The following is a 19,508-nucleotide window of genomic DNA, read 5'->3' as shown; positions in this document are numbered from 1 at the left end:
ACTCAGTAAAACCGTTAAAAGTCCAGTCCATATTCAGTACTTCAAAAATGTACTCAGAAACAGGGGGGAAAAAGAGCTTTTCTGCATTGGAAGGTGTGAAATTTGACACGACATTCATTCTTCTTACTTGAACTTTTCTATACTACATCTTACTTTATGAGATAAAGATGCGCGCACACGCACACACACACACACACACACACACACACACACACACACACACACACACACACACACACACACACACACACACACACCTCGATGACTCATTCATATTGCAAGCAACCGCTCTCTTACGTTCATTCAGGTCCACTTGTTATCCAGTACGCATGCGCAGAGACTATATAAACCCAAACTCCAGTCCCTTCTCTGAAGAAGTCACCAAACTCAAATCTTCAATATCTTGACAGAGAACAGCTGGGGCTGAAGAGTAGCGTAGATCAAGTTTAGAAGGTTTTAAAACAGAATTCTTCCCGCGGATATATCATTTGCGCAAACAAGGTACGCATATTTATTTCAAGAAGCTCTTTTTTAAAATTAAGTTTGTTATTCTTGTGTAAAATGAATGAATGTGACAGGATGATGAGATTTTGGTGCTTTATTGAGTAAGGTACAGTCTACACAGGTGCCAAAGATGGTGCGTAAAACTGGCAAGGACAGTTGCGTCCTGAATAGTATATTACAGTACTAAGTAAAAAGGGGAGTTTGCCAGATGTGCCGTATTATTCTGACATATTACTGAGTAAAAAAAAAAACGTTTCTACTTCCCTAAGGGACATTTTGTTGTTTTGGACATTTGACAATTGTTATTCGGGTCACAATTAATGAAGAACTGAAGAATCGTTTCAATTCGTACTGGTTAGGCAAGTAAATATGTTTTTTTTTTTTATGAAAGTATAATTAACCTGCATATTCGGAAGAAAGGTAAATAGTAATCTGTACGTAGCGCTTGTAAATTTCTTTTGTATATTATGTACCGTTAAAAAGATTGAATGTACATAGTGTGTAATTACATTCTAGAACAAAGCTCGTAAGGTACATTAAATACACCTTCTGACGGTGCACAAGGTGTACGCGTAACGGTACCATCCCAAAGACAAGGTCCTAACTAGCACCATCTTACTTCATCAACTCTTCCCAACTTTTGATATAAAAAGTAAATCAAAATTTCAGTCAAACCGCGGCGCGTATTTGACCATAAGCGTGCGCGTAATTGTGGTTGTTTTTCCTCCCACAGAATCCCCTCGGCAATGAAGCTCCACTTTCTCGTCACTACCGCCGCAGCTCTGCTCGTTGCTTTTCCACCACGTATGAACGAGTGCCGAGCAGTGGACGGTCCTGACCAGCGAGCCTCCCTCTCCGCCAACGCGCTCGAAGAGGAGGAAGACCAGAGGCGCACACGGCCCATTTGGGCACGGCTGGGAGAGGAATACTTCATCCGGGTGGGCAACGGGAATAAGCGCGAGCGTGAGTTTGAGCCTGAGACGCGCCCCGAACCGGAGTCAGCGGTGTTCAAACGCGCTCTGCAGCTAAGGCTCACGCAGCATCTGCTCCGCGAAGAGGACGAGGTTGCCGAGGCGGCCCGCGGGCTGCGCGACGCCCCCGCAGAGAGACCACGCCGCGCCGAGGAGCCGCCCATCTCCCTGGACCTGACCTTCCACCTGCTGCGGGAGGTGCTAGAGATGGCAAAGGCCGAGCAACTCGCGCAGCAGGCGCACAGCAACCGGAAAATGATGGAGATTTTCGGCAAGTAGCCTTAAATCTGACAAAGAGGATTTTTTTTTTTTACATTTAGCACAAACCATAACATCCTGTACCACAGTGCTGCTTTTCCATCCTAATGTATTTATATATTGTATTATTTATTTGTAGAAAGAAATAGGAGAATGAACATGGACACTTGTGTCGATTTCCATAATTGCTGTGCAAATGCTAAATCAAAACTGTAGCATAAAACGACGGTACATTACTTTTGTTTAAAACAACAACAAAAAAAGGAATATTTTCAGAGTACTGTACTGAGAAATTGATTTTATCTGGGCAGATATCCAGTTTCATTGTACCTTATAAAATACACTGTAAGTTTGTTAATAAACTAATGAGCAAACAGTAATTTTCTGTTGTGCAAGAGAATGTTCTTATTTTTATATTTTTCAATAAAACATTAAAAGACATTTTTTCACTTCTTGTCTAGATTTTTGATGTATGACCATAGTTGCTAATAAATGTTAATACAATTGCAAAAAACATACCCCAGCTCATTCTTCCTAGGGCTTCAGACACTCTTTTATCTTCATAATACTGAAATATTATTAAATATTTTCATGGCCAAGACATTACATCGATGGAAAGAGCAAAACAACGTGACTCATTCCTGAGTGTGTGAACACAAACTTGACACATCAGACAGATAAGCAGATACACAACCCACATCATTTTATGCTTTTATACTTTCATCTGAAAGTAAGCCATCAATAAAATGACCAATAAATAGAAATGCTTGCATATATGCCTGACACTTGAAGATAATCGTACCCTAAATCATACCTTCACTGCATGCATTTTAAGACCTCACATCCAAATTACAGGTAAATCCTCTGAGCATACAGGACAAAGAAAATCTTTCTTTCTTTGAGGGGAAAATAGAATTGTCCTACACAATGCAGTGAATTTCATTCCTGATAAATCACATCTGGATCTCTGTAACAACGATTCACATTATAATCTGTCATTTCAGGACATCCTGTTCCTGACAGAGCTATCACAGTGGAGAATAGAACCAAAATTCCTTCAATTTGCTGAATTCTTCATGACTACTGGAAAAAGATTGTTGTAATTACTATACAGTACGTTCTTTCTGCGCTTCCTGAATACAATCAAATAATCCGGTGTGATTTATTTTGCTGTGTGCAGCAACTGAAGACTTTTTCTGAAGACGAGCACTGGATTGTATTTTGCATGAGTTCTTTCCAATCCAGTTAAACAAACCAGGATAAAGCACACCACATCACTTAAACATTGTGTTCATACCAGGATCGACAATGGTGAGTAGTGCTAACAAACATCAGACCATGCAGGCAGGGTTTTTCTAAGAGATCTCTGGACCTCATTACAATCAGCGTTAAAGACGACAGAAACCCCGTTCCATCATTTCACCTATTTCATAATGGATTGATTATGCAACAGCATGATTACTTTAGCTCATTCATCTACCACTTCCTTAAAGTTAACCCACATCAGAGACAGATTTTTTTTTAAAGGAAAATAAAGACATCAACCTGTAGAGTGGAAAGTCTCCCTGAAAAATGAATAGAACTACGTGTGGTGACATGACGAGAATAAAAGTGTGCTTAACGCATCCTTAGAGTGCACAGAGAGATAATTATGGAGTTATTAACATGAATTACCCAAACATTATCTTCTATATCAGTGGAGATCGTGTCACTTATCAAATAAAATGTCTGATGATGTCGACTTTAATAAAAATATCAAGAAAAATGTTCAGACGAGCATTCTCAAACCATTAACGCTTATTTGTAGCATTTTTTCCCCATAAAAAATCTAATTAAACAAAAAAATTCACTGGACAAGATTACCAAAATAAAATTGGCCTTGCAGTAATGTATGACTTTTCTCATCCCAGGTCCTTTCCCATTCTGTGAATTTTCTTTTATTTTGTGTCATTTTGTATTTTTATTACCGTTTAGTCTGTAGTAAGATGTCAAACACTATAAATGATTCGGCCGTAGAGGTTGTTACTTCTGCATACTTCATCACTATCCATAGAGCATTAGAGAATTGGTGCTTGAACATTTACACATATAGACACCAAGACATGCCTTTGATTGGTGTGTCCGTATTAAAGGTTAGTTGTACGTGAATTTAAATCTCCTAATTATCAATTTATTTTTTGTCAATTTCATAAAAAACTGAGCTCTATAAACTGAGATAACTTCTCAACTTGTAGAGCTATGAGCTGATGTTTCTGACTGGATTTGTAGGCAGAGGAAGAGGAGCGGGTTGGCTGATCAGAAACCCTGAATTTGCTCCTCCAAAATTAGCCTGTTCTTTGTGGACGTCCTTCTCTGCTTCAGCTACGTCTCCATCTTCCTCTTCCTCATCCTCATCTGCAGAAAGATTGGGGGGGAAAAAAAGAGCAGATACTGACTTCAATATTGCGATATGATCATCTAATCCTATCATCTTATCCAATGCTACTGGATATAAGCTCAAGCTACAGAACACATGATTACCTGCGATAAACTTCAGAGCATTTAGAGCTCCACGTTCTTTCTTAAAGTTAACGGTGTAATGGTCCATGTTCACATAGCCACGTTCCACTTTTTCCAAGTGGGAGGTATTTGTCGATTCACCCATCCTGGTCAAATCAGAAACAAAATATTTTTATTTGATATGAAAGTAAAAGTTTGTACACCCTATCAAGTCAGTACTTACTAAACTTAAGCCACCACCATGGTTTAATGATTGCCAAAGTGTTCTGTTTTACCACAGCACTTGTTTCCATCTAAATGCATCTAGGTATTGCACTGCATAAATCGGACGTTCGTGTTGCTGTTAAGGTCACAGGTCATGACTCTTCCATGCAGATCCAGATGATGCACATCTGCTTCTGTATCAGCTAAACCTTCCTGTAGGGGATTTTTCTTTGCCTTATTCAAGCAACTATACTTGAAAGTTTTCTTGGACTTTCTGAACCTTGCCTTGACTTCCACAAGTCCCCTCAACTGCCTTTTACTTAAAACCTTAAAATCTTCAGGAGGATTGATTGCCAAAATATTTGAACATGCAACAGTTGTTATTTTTCCTGTTTTGTATTTTAATCAAATAGAAAGTAACTTTACATTAAAATATACAGAAAAGTTTGTTTAAAGCAGAAGTAAACTGCTTCAGCAAACTATTTAAAATAAGTAAAACACAGTATACGGTATATAAACTTTTGCATACAAACGTTAGTAGGTGATGCATAGTACATAGTACAAGCTACAAACATAGTGGTTGATGACAGTTAAAATGACAATTAATATTAATTAAAAAGAAACGTTAGATGCGAAAGCGTTTACTTACTGTTGTAGCAAAGGTTTTGAAGTCTGGAAAACCAAATACAGAACAATGTAAGTGCTAAAGATATCAACAAATGGTAAAATCTAAATATTTCATTGTTAAAGCGTTTCCACAATTTTTCCAAACCCAATGCTGTGCACATGTGGTCGAGGACAAATGGCTCAGCGAATCGACATGTCTGACCAGTATGAAGCAGTTACTGAAGATGAACAGATGAATGAATGAACTTGTTTCACAATAGCAGAAAAATACTTTTAATTATATGGAGGTTAAGAAGTATAGTATTTAGTATAAATGGTATATTGTGTTAACAGAAAATGGTCTAATAATCCTGGATTATTTAATGTCCAATGTCACCCAAATGAGGATGGGTTCCCTTCTGAGCCTGGTTCCTCTCAAGGTTTCTTCCTCATATCATCTCAGGGAGATTTTCCTTTGAAACTGTCACCCAAGGCATGCTCATTAGGGATAGGGATAGATATATAGTATTTTCATTCATTCATTTTCTACCGCTTATCCGAACTTCTCGGGTCACGGGGAGCCTGTGTCTATCTCAGGCGTCATCGGGCATCAAGGCAGGATACACCCTGGACGGAGTGCCAACCCATCACAGGGCACACACACACTCTCATTCACTCACACACACACAACGGACAATTTTCCAGAGATGCCAATCAACCTACCATGCATGTCTTTGGATCGGGGGAGGAAACCGGAATACCCGGAGGAAACCCCTGAGGCACGGGGAGAACATGCAAACTCCACACACACAAGGTGGAGGCGGGATTCGAACCCCCAACCCTGGAGGTGTGAGGCGAACGTGCTAACCACTAAGCCACCGTGCCCCCATATATAGTATTTTAAATTTTAAATTCATATTTTTTTAATTAATTTTAAACTTTAATTGTATGTATTCATTTATTTATTTTTATTCTTATTTCTTCTTCTTATTATTATTGTAAAGCTGCTTTGAGATAATGGGAATTGTTAAAAGCGCTATATAAATAAATCTAATTTGAATTAAAAAGTTTGAATGATTTTTGTATGCAAATCAGCAACACTGAATAAAAGGCTTTGTGAATGAATGGTTAATTAGAGCTGAACCAAAGTACAGCAACACTAATCAACTTAATGAACTAAACATTAATAAGTACAGGAAACAAATGTGCCCATTATCTTGTGTTTCGCAAGTGACATTAAACTGTGCGTCAAGCTGCTGAACTGATTCGTCTGTGTAAAAGCAAACATGGGGCGAACATGTCCTCTCGAGACGATACCAAAATTGTTCTTGGGTACATATTTGAATATTCAGACGAGAGTTAAAACACTTTAATTAGCTTGTGATATGAATGGGGTTAACATACCTGTAAGAAAACAGCCATCTCTGGTTCCTCCATCGTTTGGATCCCTGACTCCACAAGCTTGGTCATGTTCTCCAGGTGATCTTCGTACTTTCTCTTGAGTCCACGGATGTAGTTCATCTTCTCCTCCTGCTCGGTTGACACTTTGAGACTCATCTCTCTCTTTCTGTCCTCCATGATGGTGTAAAGATGATCAAACTTTTCACATAGCAGTGACTTTTGTCTCCTGCCGTTCTCCTGGGAGACAAATGTGAAATTGTTAAAAAGATCTATACCACAGCGCTGTCGAATTATCAAATCAAATTTTTTTATGTCCTCTCTGTCAGTAGTCCAGCTCCAAACCACAGGTTTAGTTTAGTATGCTTCTTCGTATGGATTATAGAATAGTATCGAACATTTTTGGAAGGAGTTTCTACTATAAGAAAATCTTCAGGAACTGCTGACCTTGTCCTAATTGAAATCTACTTTCTCTTTCATGCAGGATTTGTGGTTAACCGTATGCATGATTGAGGTAAAAAAAAAAAAAAAACTCTTTAGTTAGCTTGTAAGTCATAAAGCACTGAAGGATATAGTGATGAGAGGTTGGAAGTGCTCCAGCATCCTATCTGCCAATCTCATTAGCTCCGGTGTGAGCATGTCAGAGGGGCTGTTCTCATTTACCCCATCAATAACCAGGTGATACTCAGTAGTTTTGTCAGGGCAACGGAACACAAACTGTGCAACTCACCTCTATAGCCCTGCAGGTCTCCTCCAACTGACTAATGATGCCTTGGATCCTGTCGTTGTTGCCCACTATCATTGCTAAGCTGTCTGTCAGCTCTGTCTGAAAGTGATGATGATATATGTAAACATTTACACATAGTGTCCGTACAGAAAACCGGTACTGACAACACCAACTTAATATAATACATCACCGTTAACGTTTAATTTTTAACAATCATGATTAAATCATATACAACAGTACAGCAGTAGTGAACATGCATTCATTACTTTGTAAGAGAATCATTCGGAATATTTTAGATGTGTTTAGCTATCTTTAAGAGACAAAAAAGAACAGCTGCTATAACATAAGTGAAAACAGGAACTAACAATATAAAAATACCAAAAAATGTAGAATTCTTCATCTCTAAGCTTTAATGCTTCATTTTTGTGTAGACTGACAGTGTTTAACACAAACTCTTGTACCTTTTGAACTTGATATACACTTTTCAGAGGTGCCACTTCACAGTCCTTGTGAGAGCCGAACACCTTGCACATGGAGCAGGTGGGGATGCTGCAGGTCACGCAGTAGATGTTGAGCTTCTCATCTTCATGCACCTCACACATGGCCTGGTCATCTGTACTCTCTGGAGCTGGTCTGCTGCTGTGGAATAACACAGAAGCACTTATTGAACCCGTGTGTCAAAAGGTGAACTACTTAATAAAATGCAGAGTTTGCAAGCCCTAGTGTGGAATCATCCAGCAGAGAATTCCCTCATCGTCGGACAAGAAGGGGAACATTTGTCACGGCATAATTACAGGAATAATAGAGTGAGGATTGTGGGGTGCATGATGCCAGGAAGCTCCTAGGACTTGGCCACAGAAGGCAGTTCTTTAGACCTTTAGCCTTCTGACCCACTGCGAGGAACGAAATATTGATATTCTTTCTTAACAGATGAGGGTCTTTCGAGATTATCGATGAATATCTTTACAGAAATAAATATATAATTCTTCTTGGAAAGGCTGTTCATACAGTACAGTCCATGTGTAGGAGATAAAAGGAATTTTAAGTAGCTCAAAAAATTTTCAATGCTTTCTTCACAGAATCGAATATCTTAGCAGACGCTAGGTAAATATCTAAGAGCATGAATTAGACCTAAATGCAGGAAAACGGTAAAGCAAGCATACATTTCCCGGCACTGTAACTACGAGATCTGAACGTGTTTCGGAATGAGAAAGCCCCTGTGCAAAAAACGAGCTCCATGAAGATACGATGTGTTAAGGTCTTATAAGATGAACTTCAGTGCCTGACCTCAGTAATGCTCTTGGAGCTGAATGAACACAATTCCACACAGACATGCTCGGACATCTTGTGAAAAGCCTTCCCAGAAATGAAGAGTGCAGCTTATTATAACTCACTATTGATGCCCAAAGTTTTGGAACATGATGCACCATACTCATGTGTCCAAAAATATTTTTGGTGTCAAAGGCTTTGATGCTGTGGTGTGGTGTGTCGTGGTGTGCTGGTAAAGGTGTTGGACTACTGATCGGATCGGTAGATCATGAGTTCAAAACCCAGGTCCACCAAGCTGCCACTGCAGGGCCTCTGAGCAAGGCTCAATTGCCTTGTTGTATAATTGCTCAATTGCTAAGTTGTATAAATTGTAAGTCTGGATAAGGGTGTCTGCTAAATGACAATGTGTGGTGTGGTGTGCTCCATTCTACTCATCTACAGCTTGAACAGATCTTTCCAATATGAGGGTAATTAAACTGAGGGTAACACAGCACAACAACTTATGGAACTCTAATGCTAGCACACCAATGCAGTCAGATCGCAATTAAATCCCTCTTTATGCAAAAAAATGAACATTCCGGCCTGACACCATTTTATGTGCAATATGCGAACAACACAGCTCATAGGCAAGCTGTTAATCAATGCATTTTATGTATGTGAGGGCGCATACGTAATGCTTCATCATGACAACGACTTTAGCTAAAACCAGGGATTCAAGGACTTGCATTGGGATTAATGCGGATAATTAGCTCATCCCATTTTTGAGTTACACGAGTCGTTGCTTTTTAGTCTAGCTATTTGTGGGCTGATGTAAACACGCTGGTGCTTACTTGGACAACCCAAGGGATTTGAATGAATTTATGATTTGTCAAACCCTGCCAAAGACAACAGGAGAGTGGAGATACTCCATTGTTTATCTAAATTGACTTATATTTTCACAATTTCCTCTATAGTAGTCTAACACCTTTTCCTTTTGGTCCAGGAAGGGGTTTGACTCATAAATAAAGGGATAATAGTTAAATGTGGAGGCGAGTGACAGAGTGACATAGCGTTAAATGTGACATCAAAAAAATGTCTGAGACATATTCAATAAATGCTAAATTATTCAATACTACATTTACTTCCAGAAAATAAACACACAGGAATTGAAATGCTACATGTATTTGTTCATATTGATCTGGCTTCCCTCCCTTAAATACGCTCACCTGGTGGACTCTTGTTTGTACATATCAATGATGTTTTCCACCAAAAGATTCCTCTGCAATCCATAAACCCCATGACGGTCCAGAACAACCTCGTGTCTGCAGGATGGGCATCTGAAACGGCCTCCAGAAGTCACTGACCCTCCTCTGGTGGGAAGGTATGGATTTGATGCCTGTTTACATGGTGAGGAATCTCATCAGTAAATAAGTGTTGCACAATCTCATATCAGTCATGTCGTCAGAAAACACATTCTTGTGCCGTCTTTACTCACAACACACAAGCTGATCCAACTGCATGGATTTAATTATAGTTAATAGAAATCAATCAAAATCTGAAAAATAAATTGCTTTCATTGAGATTCTATTTTGATTGACGCTGGATCCGATGTGACTCATTAAACTGACAATCAATTTGGTACTTTTTGGGTTTTAATTAGATTAGTATTTTATAATAATAGTAACAGTAATGGTATAGAATTTGTAAGTTTATATTTGTTGTTTTAAACAGTTAATCATCTTTGGAAAGTTTTTGGAAAGTCTTTAACTCAACTCTGTGGCCTGTGTGTTCAGGTAATACGAATTTTAATACGTCATATTGATCATTATATCTAGATCTATTTTAACATTGACCTTATTAAATATGAAACAGAATTCTGAAGTCATACCAAAAGTCTAGTGAACAGAAAACGTGAATATAATGAAACTTAATTTTTAGCACCTTACCAGCCTCCTGTTATTAGAGGTTTGAATAGTAATCAACTAATAGTTTTGTAGTAATCAACTAAAAGCTTTGTAGATAAAGATAGACAGACAGACAGACAGACAGACAGACAGACAGACAGACAGATAGATAGATAGATAGATAGATAGATAGATAGATAGATAGATAGATAGATAGATAGATAGATAGATAGATAGATAGATAGATAGAGACAGGCAGACAGACAGACAGACACATAAATAGATAGACAGACAGACAGACAAACAGATAGATAGATAGATAGATAGATAGATAGATAGATAGATAGATAGATAGATAGATAGATAGATAGATAGATAGATAGATAGATAGACAGTACCTGAAATATGTCATTTGCACATTTCCGGCAGAGGTTGTGTTGACATGGTAAAATCACAACAGGTTTTGTAAAGATTTCCAGGCAAATTGGACAAAGCAGCTGCTTCTCCAAAATGTCCATGGTTAAAAAATAACAAACAAATAAATAAAAGAGTTAAAGTCAGCTATACAAGGTGTCCTTTTCAGCCCAGTGACTTTATAAGTGATCACACTGCGTGGTTTCCTCACTGTTTCTGACCTGTGACTGTCACCCGGAGCTGTTTTTAGGAACAGTCACGTCAGTTGCCATGTTTACTTTACCATATATGAATGCCAGGCTGCAGAGGAATTAACAAGACATGGAAGTGATGCAAAATGGTGCAATACATATACAGACTAGTAGATTTATATACAAGCGTAAGGACACTGGATTGAATACGGACTGTTTGTGGATTAAACGCAGTTGCAAACATGATCTAAAACAGAATAGAAAAGTATCTCCCATGGAGAATGCGGGCATCGATCCCGCTACCTCTCGCATGCTAAGCGAGCGCTCTACCATTTGAGCTAATTCCCCTTACACACCGATTGCTAAAGCGTGTTCTGAACTCTATGAATACAACGAACACGCGTTGACTTTAGCGTTAACTAGTCTGATCACATGTTTTCTAGAAGCCGATCATAGTATTGTTTCATTCAATGTTAACGAGTTTCGAATAAACCTTAGAGGTTAGAACCTCAAATATCCCTATAACCCTATCTAAACTGCTGTACCGACCCTTCGATAGCTCAGTTGGTAGAGCGGAGGACTGTAGTGGTTACATGGTTATCCTTAGGTCGCTGGTTCGAATCCGGCTCGAAGGAGTCAATACTTTTACCTTTTTATCCACACGACACAAAGTGATTGGATGGACGAGCTCCTACAACCCGGTTCACCTTACAAAACTCCACTATGAAATCGAACGCTTGGTGAATGACATTAACGCGTTTGTGGAAAACGTTGTTTTCCCTGAAACCTGCAAATGAATGGCCAGCGCCTTGTCCTTCGATAGCTCAGTTGGTAGAGCGGAGGACTGTAGTGGTTACATGGTGATCCTTAGGTCGCTGGTTCGAATCCGGCTCGAAGGAATTTTTTATTTTTATTTATTTGTACACAATATGTTTCGAAGAAGTTATGTTATTCATATATTAGTGTACTTAGGCTTATGTAATGCACAAATACTCCAGAAATGTTTCGAAATCTAATGAAGCCACACCAGGAAAGTCGAGGGCTTTATAGTTTATAACATTAGGGGACCAAAATCTGGCATGGCACATGGTCAGGTGTCCACGAAGCGTTGGCTATATAGTTTATTACACAATTACAAAGGAACACACTTGTTAATGATTCTGAGTCAGGCAGCATTACAAATCTTTGCTTTGCCATTTTTCATTATATAAAATGATTGCTTCTGTCTGGCTTCTGTGAAAACTTTCTTTTATTCTTAATATACTAGACATCAGAGACACATTACGTTACAATACGACTTATTATCTGCAGAAAAAAATATATAGTAATAGTTTGTTATGTTATGTACAGATAGCATTGGTTGAAAAACTTCCATGATTAAGACACATCCCAGTTACCTTCCAGTGTTAACGTTATGAGATGTGTGATATTTTAAAAGTTATTCAACAGCGATTCAAGCAAAACTATATCAGAAAGTGCAGTTTATTAAGACACTCTGTCTCAGGTGTATGTCCGGTGTCCGTCCCCAATCAGCTGGGTCTTCTCACTTGCATTAGTTGGCTGATGCATTACAGGAGTGTCACCATCTGGCCAAACAAACACACACACACACACACACACACACACACACACACACACACACACACACACACACACACACACACACACACACACACACACACACACACACACACACACACACACACACACACACAGGTAAGTAAGGGCAATCATTATCAAACAAAATGAGAACTGCTTTTCACACAGGGTCACATTAGAACATGGACTATAATTGGGCTTCCTGCTGAAAAAACGTGCTTTTCCTCCAGTTCAAGGACGTCACACCACACGTTTCCTTACCCCTCTTTGAAGGGCAGCCTGATGAGATGATTGCATCCTCTTCACCCAGAAAGTTTTGAGTCTCGCACCATGACACAAGTTTGTACGTAACTCAAAGCATAAAGTATATGTGGTATTTTCAGTGTATATAAAGATTATTAACAACCTCTGTCTATTCCTACACCTCTGAATCACCAGATTTGTCTGTTATGGACGAAAGAAACTCCTCAGACATTAAAGTGACTTAGAAACATGTTATATCTACAGTACGCCTGATATTTTCCCAAAAGCCAGGAACAAACACATTGCCTCTTATTATTGCGTGATAAGTAAAAATAACCAGTATGCAAACTCGCTCTGAGAAATGACTCAGAGGCAGTAATTATCAGCTTTGTGAGGGCCTTGAAGAACCTCCTACTGTGAACTGGCGCAAAGACAACGCTTTATATCCAAACATCTGGCTCAGAAGTATGTAGTCTATTTATTGTCAGTAACAGGGTGGGTGTTGGATAAATTGTGTATTTTAAGATCTATGCTTTGGCCCCTGATATGAAAAGCTTCTGCAGAGAAAACACACCAGAAACGGATCCATGGTTTAGATTTGTTTTTCTTTGTGTACACAATGTGTACATGCATGCATGTGTACAGATCAATGTTTTAACACCCATCACCGGTTCCTTGCATTTTCCAGACTCGGCTTAGAGACTTGATATAGAAGCATAATGTAAAAAGATGATAAATTGTTTCATCTTGGTCAATGTGTATGTGTGTGTTTGGGTGTGTGTGCTCACCCCTCTCCGTGTCAGTGCGAATCTGCTCCTCTAGGTCTTCAGGAGACACGTAGCACTCAGGGTCTTCCTCTCCGGGAGTTCGGGGCTTACACTTGCCACAGCAGCAGTTGAAGCAGCAGCACAGGCAGCAGCAGAAATAGCAGCCTGTCAGCAAGCCGCAGATGGCAAACAGACCCTGTAGTCAAGTGTATACACACACACACACACACACACTTACAGTAAGACAATCAGTCACCAGTAATGAAAGACGGCTCTGCGTGTTGTGCTAGAATCTCACCTTGGCCCACCAACTGGAGAGCATAAAATATGTGTTCACGTTCTCCTCTCCAAACTGCTGGGCCACATAGAGACCCAACGAACCATATTTGTCATAAATGTTCCGTTTTGTGAGGTCCGAGAGCACGGAGTGAGCGTTGTTGAGTTCCTTGAACTTCTCAGCAGCATCAGGGTTATCCGGGTTCTTGTCTGGGTGATATTTCAAAGCAAGCTTCCTGTTAAAAATAAAACATAGGACTCACATCACAAGCATAAATTCTTTAATATTACGTTACAGAATTATAGCAATGACTCAAAGCTAGTGATACAGTTCAGCGCAAATGTTTGTACACCGTTCAATTTCCGAAAAGATCCTGAAAGAGGCTCCGAAGATTGAAGACGGTTTTGTCATGACCCTTTCAGCTTTCAAACTTACTCTGAAGAAGATAGTGTGTAAAATCTGGAGATATGTCTGGAAAAATATGAGGTGAAAATTATAGATAGATACCAAAATCTGTTCAGAGGATACAGAAGCAGCTGGAGGCACAAGTTCTTAAGCTTCAAACTGATCTTTTAGATTTTTTTCATCAGATCATTATATATATTGATATTAGATCATATTTATCATTTCACATTTTATTGCTTGTGATAATAAAGGAACATCTGAGAAACCTAACACTCACGGCGCCTGAAGGCGACAAGACTTTTTTCCCTTGCTGAAAGGCAAAAATAAAAACGTGACCGTGTTAGCAACACGTCACGCAATTTCCCCTATTAGATTTGATCATGTGCTATTCTTACTAAATTTACACACCCTGCAAAGGAGTGTACAAGATTAGATCCTTTCTTCTGTATTATCCCCAAACTAATTTAGAGTTTCCTTTATTGGGATCTTCTGAGAAAGTCGTCATGTAGCTGTTATATAATTAAATACTTTCCAATCATCAATAAATAAATAAATAAATAAATAAATAAATAAATATTATATAAAAAATTTATATAAAATAAGACATTTTATCTTCACACACTGACAATTAAAAAAACTATTAAAAAAATATATACAAATTTTCAACGCTGCTCTAAAATATGTCATTTCTCATCAACATTTTATAACGCTACAAACACATGCTCATTAATTTTTGATTAAGCTGACAGTCTCAGGAAAGAGTTGCTACGATGACATATTCATTAAGCTCAAGCAAGTGCTGTTTAAATGCTTTAACATCTAAATGGATCTTAAAGGCAGCAGGAATTAGTGCACTTAAGTCTCAGTAATTGTTGGAGCATCGCTGGCTTTGATACGAACTAATGTTATGGAATCGTCCCCTTTTGTTGCATCAGTGTTTAAGCTCTCGTGATATTTTTAGATGAAGCGTGGCTTCTTGCGCAACAATGAATTATCATACCTGGTAATATCTCAGTTTGTGGTTTCAAAATGTCTTCTTTCTGGATCGATTTTAATATTTCTCCATCTGTAGTGCTTGTGAATGCACTTGGAGAGAGATTATAGTGCTAGTGTTACCCAGTAGAGCATCAGCCTCACATTTGTTATTAAATTTACTCCATCATCCATCAGCTATTTATTTATTTATTTTTATAAACCCAATACAGCTATTTTAAAACCAAAGCTTGTTTTCCGACTAGCTGTTAGTCTGCTTGTCTCTTCCATCAAGATTAAACTCTGTTTACAGAAATAAATCCAAGAACAAACAGCCATCTGAGTAGCTAGATATTTGCCACCAGAGACACCGAAAGATCTCATTATCAGAAGATGTTTAGTTATTTAGAAATAGCAAGAGACCTTGGAACCTACCTGTAGGATTTCTTGACATCATCGTGGGTGCAATTCTTGTCAAGGCCAAGGACCAGGTACAGAGCCTCACCTGACGTGGATAGGGCTCGCTGTCTTTGTTCACTCATCTTCCCTGAGCATTACCTTCACATCACATATACTATAAATAAAATGTCTGCAGAGCGACAGCTATTCATCACAGCAACAAGGAACAACTTTCCATTCTAAAGGCAGGCTTTAATATCTAGGCCTATAAGTTGTCATCGTAGGCCTGTTGCTGAATAAAAGGTAACTTCCTGTAGCCTGGAAACTTGTCTACAAATAACAAAGCTTCAACACACACCTGTATATTTTAACGTATCATCTGCCGGAATCGTTCCATCCCTGATACCGAGCCTGTACTGAATATTTAATACTATACAACATTACTCAAGCATGATGTTTCTCTAAATATATTCAGTGCTAGAATACAGAAAAATAAAGCAATCATAATAACCTGTCTGTTATCACATGATCAGATATGATACAGTAAGAATGTCATTATCTTACCTACCTGTTAAAGCCAACCTGGTGATGCTGGAAGTTGCGATCGTCTCTGAGGTTCTGCAGACGGGTCACCGGAGTCAGGTTGCTTCTCTATAAGTGAGTGGATCACTGAGCAAATGAATTATACATGGACTGAATCATGAGTTCAGGTAACTGCAACAAGCTTGATTGGATTTCAGTGTGTGTGTTGGGTGAACTATAGGAGGACACTGGAATGGACGGATGGATGGATGGATGGATGGATGCAGGAATGCGACTGATGATGAAATGAAATAATTTTTTGGAATGACACACATCCTTTATTTTCATTTTATGTATGTGCTTTAAATCTAAAATTCTACAGGTATGCCCAAATAGTTTAATCGTTTGTCTTTACTAAAAGCGTGTCAGAGCGCCATCTCCTGGTGTATTGTTTTGGCGTTTGTCTATTTATTAAGAAAAAATTAATTCTCATTGAAATAACACAGAACATGCAAATAAAAATAATGATAATAAAAAAATAAATGCATGAGTCCATATTCTAACAATAATGTTTATTAAATTCCTTTAACTTTTATCTTTAGTGTTTTTTTGTAGTGTTGTCATTGTACACACTAAACATCTTACAAACTGCACCTTTAATATATTAATAAATAATAAATAATATATAGATATTAATGTAATTATTGAATCATTAAGCACTGAAATTACTTTGCTGGATGTTGTAATGTCATGTGTATTTATGCAATTGTGTGTGAGATCTGATCAGTTTATTCAGTTCCATAACCATATATACCAGTCCACATGCCAAATGATAACTAGATTAATTGTCAATTTATTCATCCATTCCTCTATAAACTGTCGCCAGTTAGACTGCAAGAAAGTTTTTTTTATTTATATTCGACTGATTTCACAATGTGAAAAACAAATAATCAGAATTTCTTCGACTTTCTAAAATTTCCAAATTTTCTTTAGATTTTCTTTGAGAGTTTTTTGTTTTGTTTTCTTTTGTGTGCATTGTGTTTATTCTGTTTACACAAAAATAACTCCATGTGGTTTTTACTCATACTGCCACCAGATGGCGACCGAGGACACTGATCACGCTCACAAGGTTTACACAATTTTACTTTCTTTCTTTTGACAATTTTAATCATAAGCACCAATATTTATGTAATCGTTTAGCTACCTATTCACTCATGTAGGCTATAAGCTGATGTCTTAGAGTTGTTTTTCTTAATAATAATTTGAGTTAAAGTTCATTTAAAAGCTCAAATTAAACACAAAAGCCCCTTATTTAAACCGTTATCCTGAGCAAGTTGGACGAGTCCATCACGCAGGGGTGTTCAGTTTGTACACCGTTTGTTGAAAAATTATTCTTTTATATGAATGTAACATTTATATATAAACGTGTTGAGTTTTCAAGATTTAGAAATGTTAAGAAAGTTATGCAAGAGGAAGATGTGCAATAAAACGATTTTGGCACGTAACGACTTGAGTGATCCCCCCCTAACGTTCTGAATGCGTCAAATATCTTCCCAAGTGGAAGTGATGAAGGGAAGTGAACAGAAGCTGTATCAGGACTGAGCCCTGCACCATGTCTGACATAAACAAGCTCTATCAATTATGCAGTGTGTGTGTGTGTGTGTGTGTGTGTGTGTGTGTGTGTGTGTGTGTGTGTGTGTGTGTGAGAGAGAGAGAGAGAGAGAGAGAGAGAGAGAGAGAGAGTGTGTGTGTGTGTGTGTGTGTGTGTGTGTGTGTGTGTGTGTGTGTGTGTGTGTGTGTGGTCTGATGACTGGGGTAAAACGTTCACCGGATTCAGAGCCTCTCAGGCGGCGTCTCAGGGGGAATTAACAGGTGCGCCGCTTCCCTCCTCTCATCACAGCACACTTCCCCTGGGGCCCTCGGTGAAGCTGATGCAGGCGCATGAACACTGTGTACTGCAAACAGTGCATTAGAAACAAATCATTGCTAAATGGTTTCCTCCTAGTTAGGGAATGAGGAGAGTCCCTGATTAGCCGTGCAAGGAGACTGTAACACATCTCATGCTGTCCATCACATGCATTATATTATCCGGATCATCTTTAGAGCACATACATTTACAATGTAAACACCTTATATCAGTTTCTACCTCGATATCAAACCGCACAAACTATTAATTTTACAGTGAATTAACTAAAGCACTAAAAATTGGTGTAACTAAGGGAGTGAACAATAAATAAATTAATCAGATTTCAAAGATATCCATGTACTATATCATGGATATCTTTGAAATCTGACTTATTTATTTATTGCAGATGAAAAGTTTTTCATGTTTTCTATCTAAGCCATCTTTATAAAGATCTTAAAGATCTTAAATCATCTATAAAGTTTTTTTCATTGTTTACACATCTTGAGATGATCATTTACAACCAGGTTTGTCATTTTGTAATTTTCCTGATTTGAACCATCTTATTTCATCTTTAAAGCATGTTGACTGATGCTTTATATTACAATTCAAATGATAAGACTAGTGTATAAACCTATAAACCTGAACGTTTATTTAATCTTTTCAGGCAGCTGATTGGTCGTTAAAGGCTATGATGTAACCAGTCAGAGGTGATGATTTGGGTTTGTTATGGTTATGTGGCCTGTTTTCAAACATCACAATAATATTTCAGTTAATGACGTAGATTAATAATAATTTGAATTGTGTTTGGTCTGAAGGAGTTCAATACTTTTTCTTATATATGTGTACATGAGCACAGTTTATGATATATCCAGTATGCATATTTTTAAATTATGGTACGTTCTGGTCCAGGTTTGTGCTTCAGGAAAGTGAAATTGATCTAGCCGGAAGAGGCTCTGGGCTGCATGGCAGGGGGTTGGGTTGTGCTGAATTGTATTCTAAGCTGCTAGGGAGGAGGTGGGAGCGAGTCATTGTACCACTATTGGCATACGGCCTGATTGTTGCCATGGCACGGCACGCTATTGTCCCCTTGGCCTATTGCGATTCAAGTTAAAACATTCGAACACTCTAAAGCGAAAACATTTTATCTCTAATTCTTTTACGAACACAGGTTTGCCCTTATGATTAAAATGAATCCAGCACAAGCCAAAAAGTGATGAGTTTTCTTGGAGTGTTAAATGTGATGCACCATTAAATGGCAGTTATACCTTCATGCCTGGAATTTCAGGGGATTAGAGGTTTAAAAAGCATACTCAGTTTACACCAAGACAAGACGCCAAGTATTAAAAAATCCAAACCATAGATGTGTTACAATCTGCTAATTAATATATAAATAACATACAAATGCCATGACATACCAACACCATTCAGAGGTAGTGTAGTAAGAGAAGCTAACCCAGACTGATATTTATATTAATTCATGTTTCTATAAATGTT

General features: G+C 38.2%; 3 protein-coding genes and 3 non-coding genes across 8 annotated transcripts; 3 read left to right on the top strand and 3 right to left on the bottom strand.

The window, feature by feature from the left end:
• Positions 1 to 343: 343 nt before the first annotated feature.
• crhb (corticotropin releasing hormone b) lies at positions 344 to 2,243 on the top strand. Its single transcript, XM_027169648.2, has 2 exons — positions 344 to 501; positions 1,238 to 2,243. Exon 2 carries the CDS (start codon positions 1,251 to 1,253, stop codon positions 1,752 to 1,754), a length of 504 nt encoding a protein of 167 aa, XP_027025449.1. The 5' UTR covers positions 344 to 501; positions 1,238 to 1,250; the 3' UTR covers positions 1,755 to 2,243.
• A 1,419-nt stretch (positions 2,244 to 3,662) lies between these two features.
• Positions 3,663 to 10,965, bottom strand: trim55b (tripartite motif containing 55b). 2 transcript variants are annotated; one of them, XM_047808875.1, is made up of 8 exons: positions 10,718 to 10,965; positions 9,642 to 9,811; positions 7,629 to 7,803; positions 7,171 to 7,266; positions 6,447 to 6,680; positions 5,086 to 5,108; positions 4,254 to 4,378; positions 3,663 to 4,127 (listed from the first exon to the last, which is right to left on the bottom strand). In XM_047808875.1, the coding sequence occupies exons 1-8, from the start codon at positions 10,835 to 10,837 to the stop codon at positions 3,970 to 3,972; spliced, it is 1,101 nt and encodes a 366-aa protein (XP_047664831.1). In that variant the 5' UTR covers positions 10,838 to 10,965; the 3' UTR covers positions 3,663 to 3,969. The 2 variants fall into 2 exon arrangements, with proteins under 2 accessions (XP_047664831.1, XP_027025424.1); XM_027169623.2 differs by having other exon boundaries at positions 7,629 to 7,806; positions 10,718 to 10,964.
• A 234-nt stretch (positions 10,966 to 11,199) lies between these two features.
• trnaa-agc lies at positions 11,200 to 11,272 on the bottom strand. The gene has a single exon. It is a non-coding gene; the product is annotated as a tRNA-Ala (tRNA).
• A 201-nt stretch (positions 11,273 to 11,473) lies between these two features.
• trnay-gua lies at positions 11,474 to 11,559 on the top strand. The gene is given in 2 exon segments: positions 11,474 to 11,510; positions 11,524 to 11,559. It is a non-coding gene; the product is annotated as a tRNA-Tyr (tRNA).
• Positions 11,560 to 11,737: 178 nt separating this feature from the next.
• Positions 11,738 to 11,823, top strand: trnay-gua. Its single transcript is given in 2 exon segments — positions 11,738 to 11,774; positions 11,788 to 11,823. It is a non-coding gene; the product is annotated as a tRNA-Tyr (tRNA).
• Positions 11,824 to 12,076: 253 nt separating this feature from the next.
• Positions 12,077 to 18,154, bottom strand: dnajc5b (DnaJ (Hsp40) homolog, subfamily C, member 5 beta). 2 transcript variants are annotated; one of them, XM_027169633.2, is made up of 6 exons: positions 17,937 to 18,154; positions 16,155 to 16,237; positions 15,623 to 15,745; positions 13,832 to 14,045; positions 13,555 to 13,729; positions 12,077 to 12,510 (listed from the first exon to the last, which is right to left on the bottom strand). In XM_027169633.2, exons 3-6 carry the CDS (start codon positions 15,727 to 15,729, stop codon positions 12,425 to 12,427), a joined length of 582 nt encoding a protein of 193 aa, XP_027025434.1. In that variant the 5' UTR covers positions 15,730 to 15,745; positions 16,155 to 16,237; positions 17,937 to 18,154; the 3' UTR covers positions 12,077 to 12,424. The 2 variants fall into 2 exon arrangements, with proteins under 2 accessions (XP_027025434.1, XP_047664832.1); XM_047808876.1 differs by lacking the exon at positions 17,937 to 18,154 and having other exon boundaries at positions 16,155 to 17,761.
• Positions 18,155 to 19,508: the final 1,354 nt, after the last annotated feature.

This window comes from Tachysurus fulvidraco, chromosome 25 (assembly GCF_022655615.1).
Source record: "Tachysurus fulvidraco isolate hzauxx_2018 chromosome 25, HZAU_PFXX_2.0, whole genome shotgun sequence".
NCBI classification, from domain to species: Eukaryota; Metazoa; Chordata; class Actinopteri; order Siluriformes; family Bagridae; genus Tachysurus; species Tachysurus fulvidraco.
The sequence above is the reverse complement of the archived record's forward strand: the minus strand, read 5'-3'. Positions and strand labels throughout refer to the sequence as shown.

Excerpts from the sequence above, each read along its gene's own strand:
- crhb (XM_027169648.2), top strand. The coding sequence starts at position 1,251 with ATGAAGCTCCACTTTCTCGTCACTACCGCCGCAGCTCTGCTCGTTGCT.
- dnajc5b (XM_027169633.2), bottom strand. The coding sequence starts at position 15,729 with ATGAGTGAACAAAGACAGCGAGCCCTATCCACGTCAGGTGAGGCTCTG. Across the intron at positions 14,046-15,622 it reads GATGTCAAGAAATCCTACAG|GAAGCTTGCTTTGAAATATC; the intron begins GTAGGTTCCAAG and ends TATTTTTAACAG. Across the intron at positions 12,511-13,554 it reads TCGCACTGACACGGAGAGGG|ATGGTGACACTCCTGTAATG; the intron begins GTGAGCACACAC and ends TTGTTTGGCCAG.
- trim55b (XM_027169623.2), bottom strand. The coding sequence starts at position 10,837 with ATGGACATTTTGGAGAAGCAGCTGCTTTGTCCAATTTGCCTGGAAATC. Across the intron at positions 7,807-9,641 it reads TACAAACAAGAGTCCACCAG|CAGCAGACCAGCTCCAGAGA; the intron begins GTGAGCGTATTT and ends GTTATTCCACAG. Across the intron at positions 6,681-7,170 it reads AGACCTGCAGGGCTATAGAG|GAGAACGGCAGGAGACAAAA; the intron begins GTGAGTTGCACA and ends TTTGTCTCCCAG.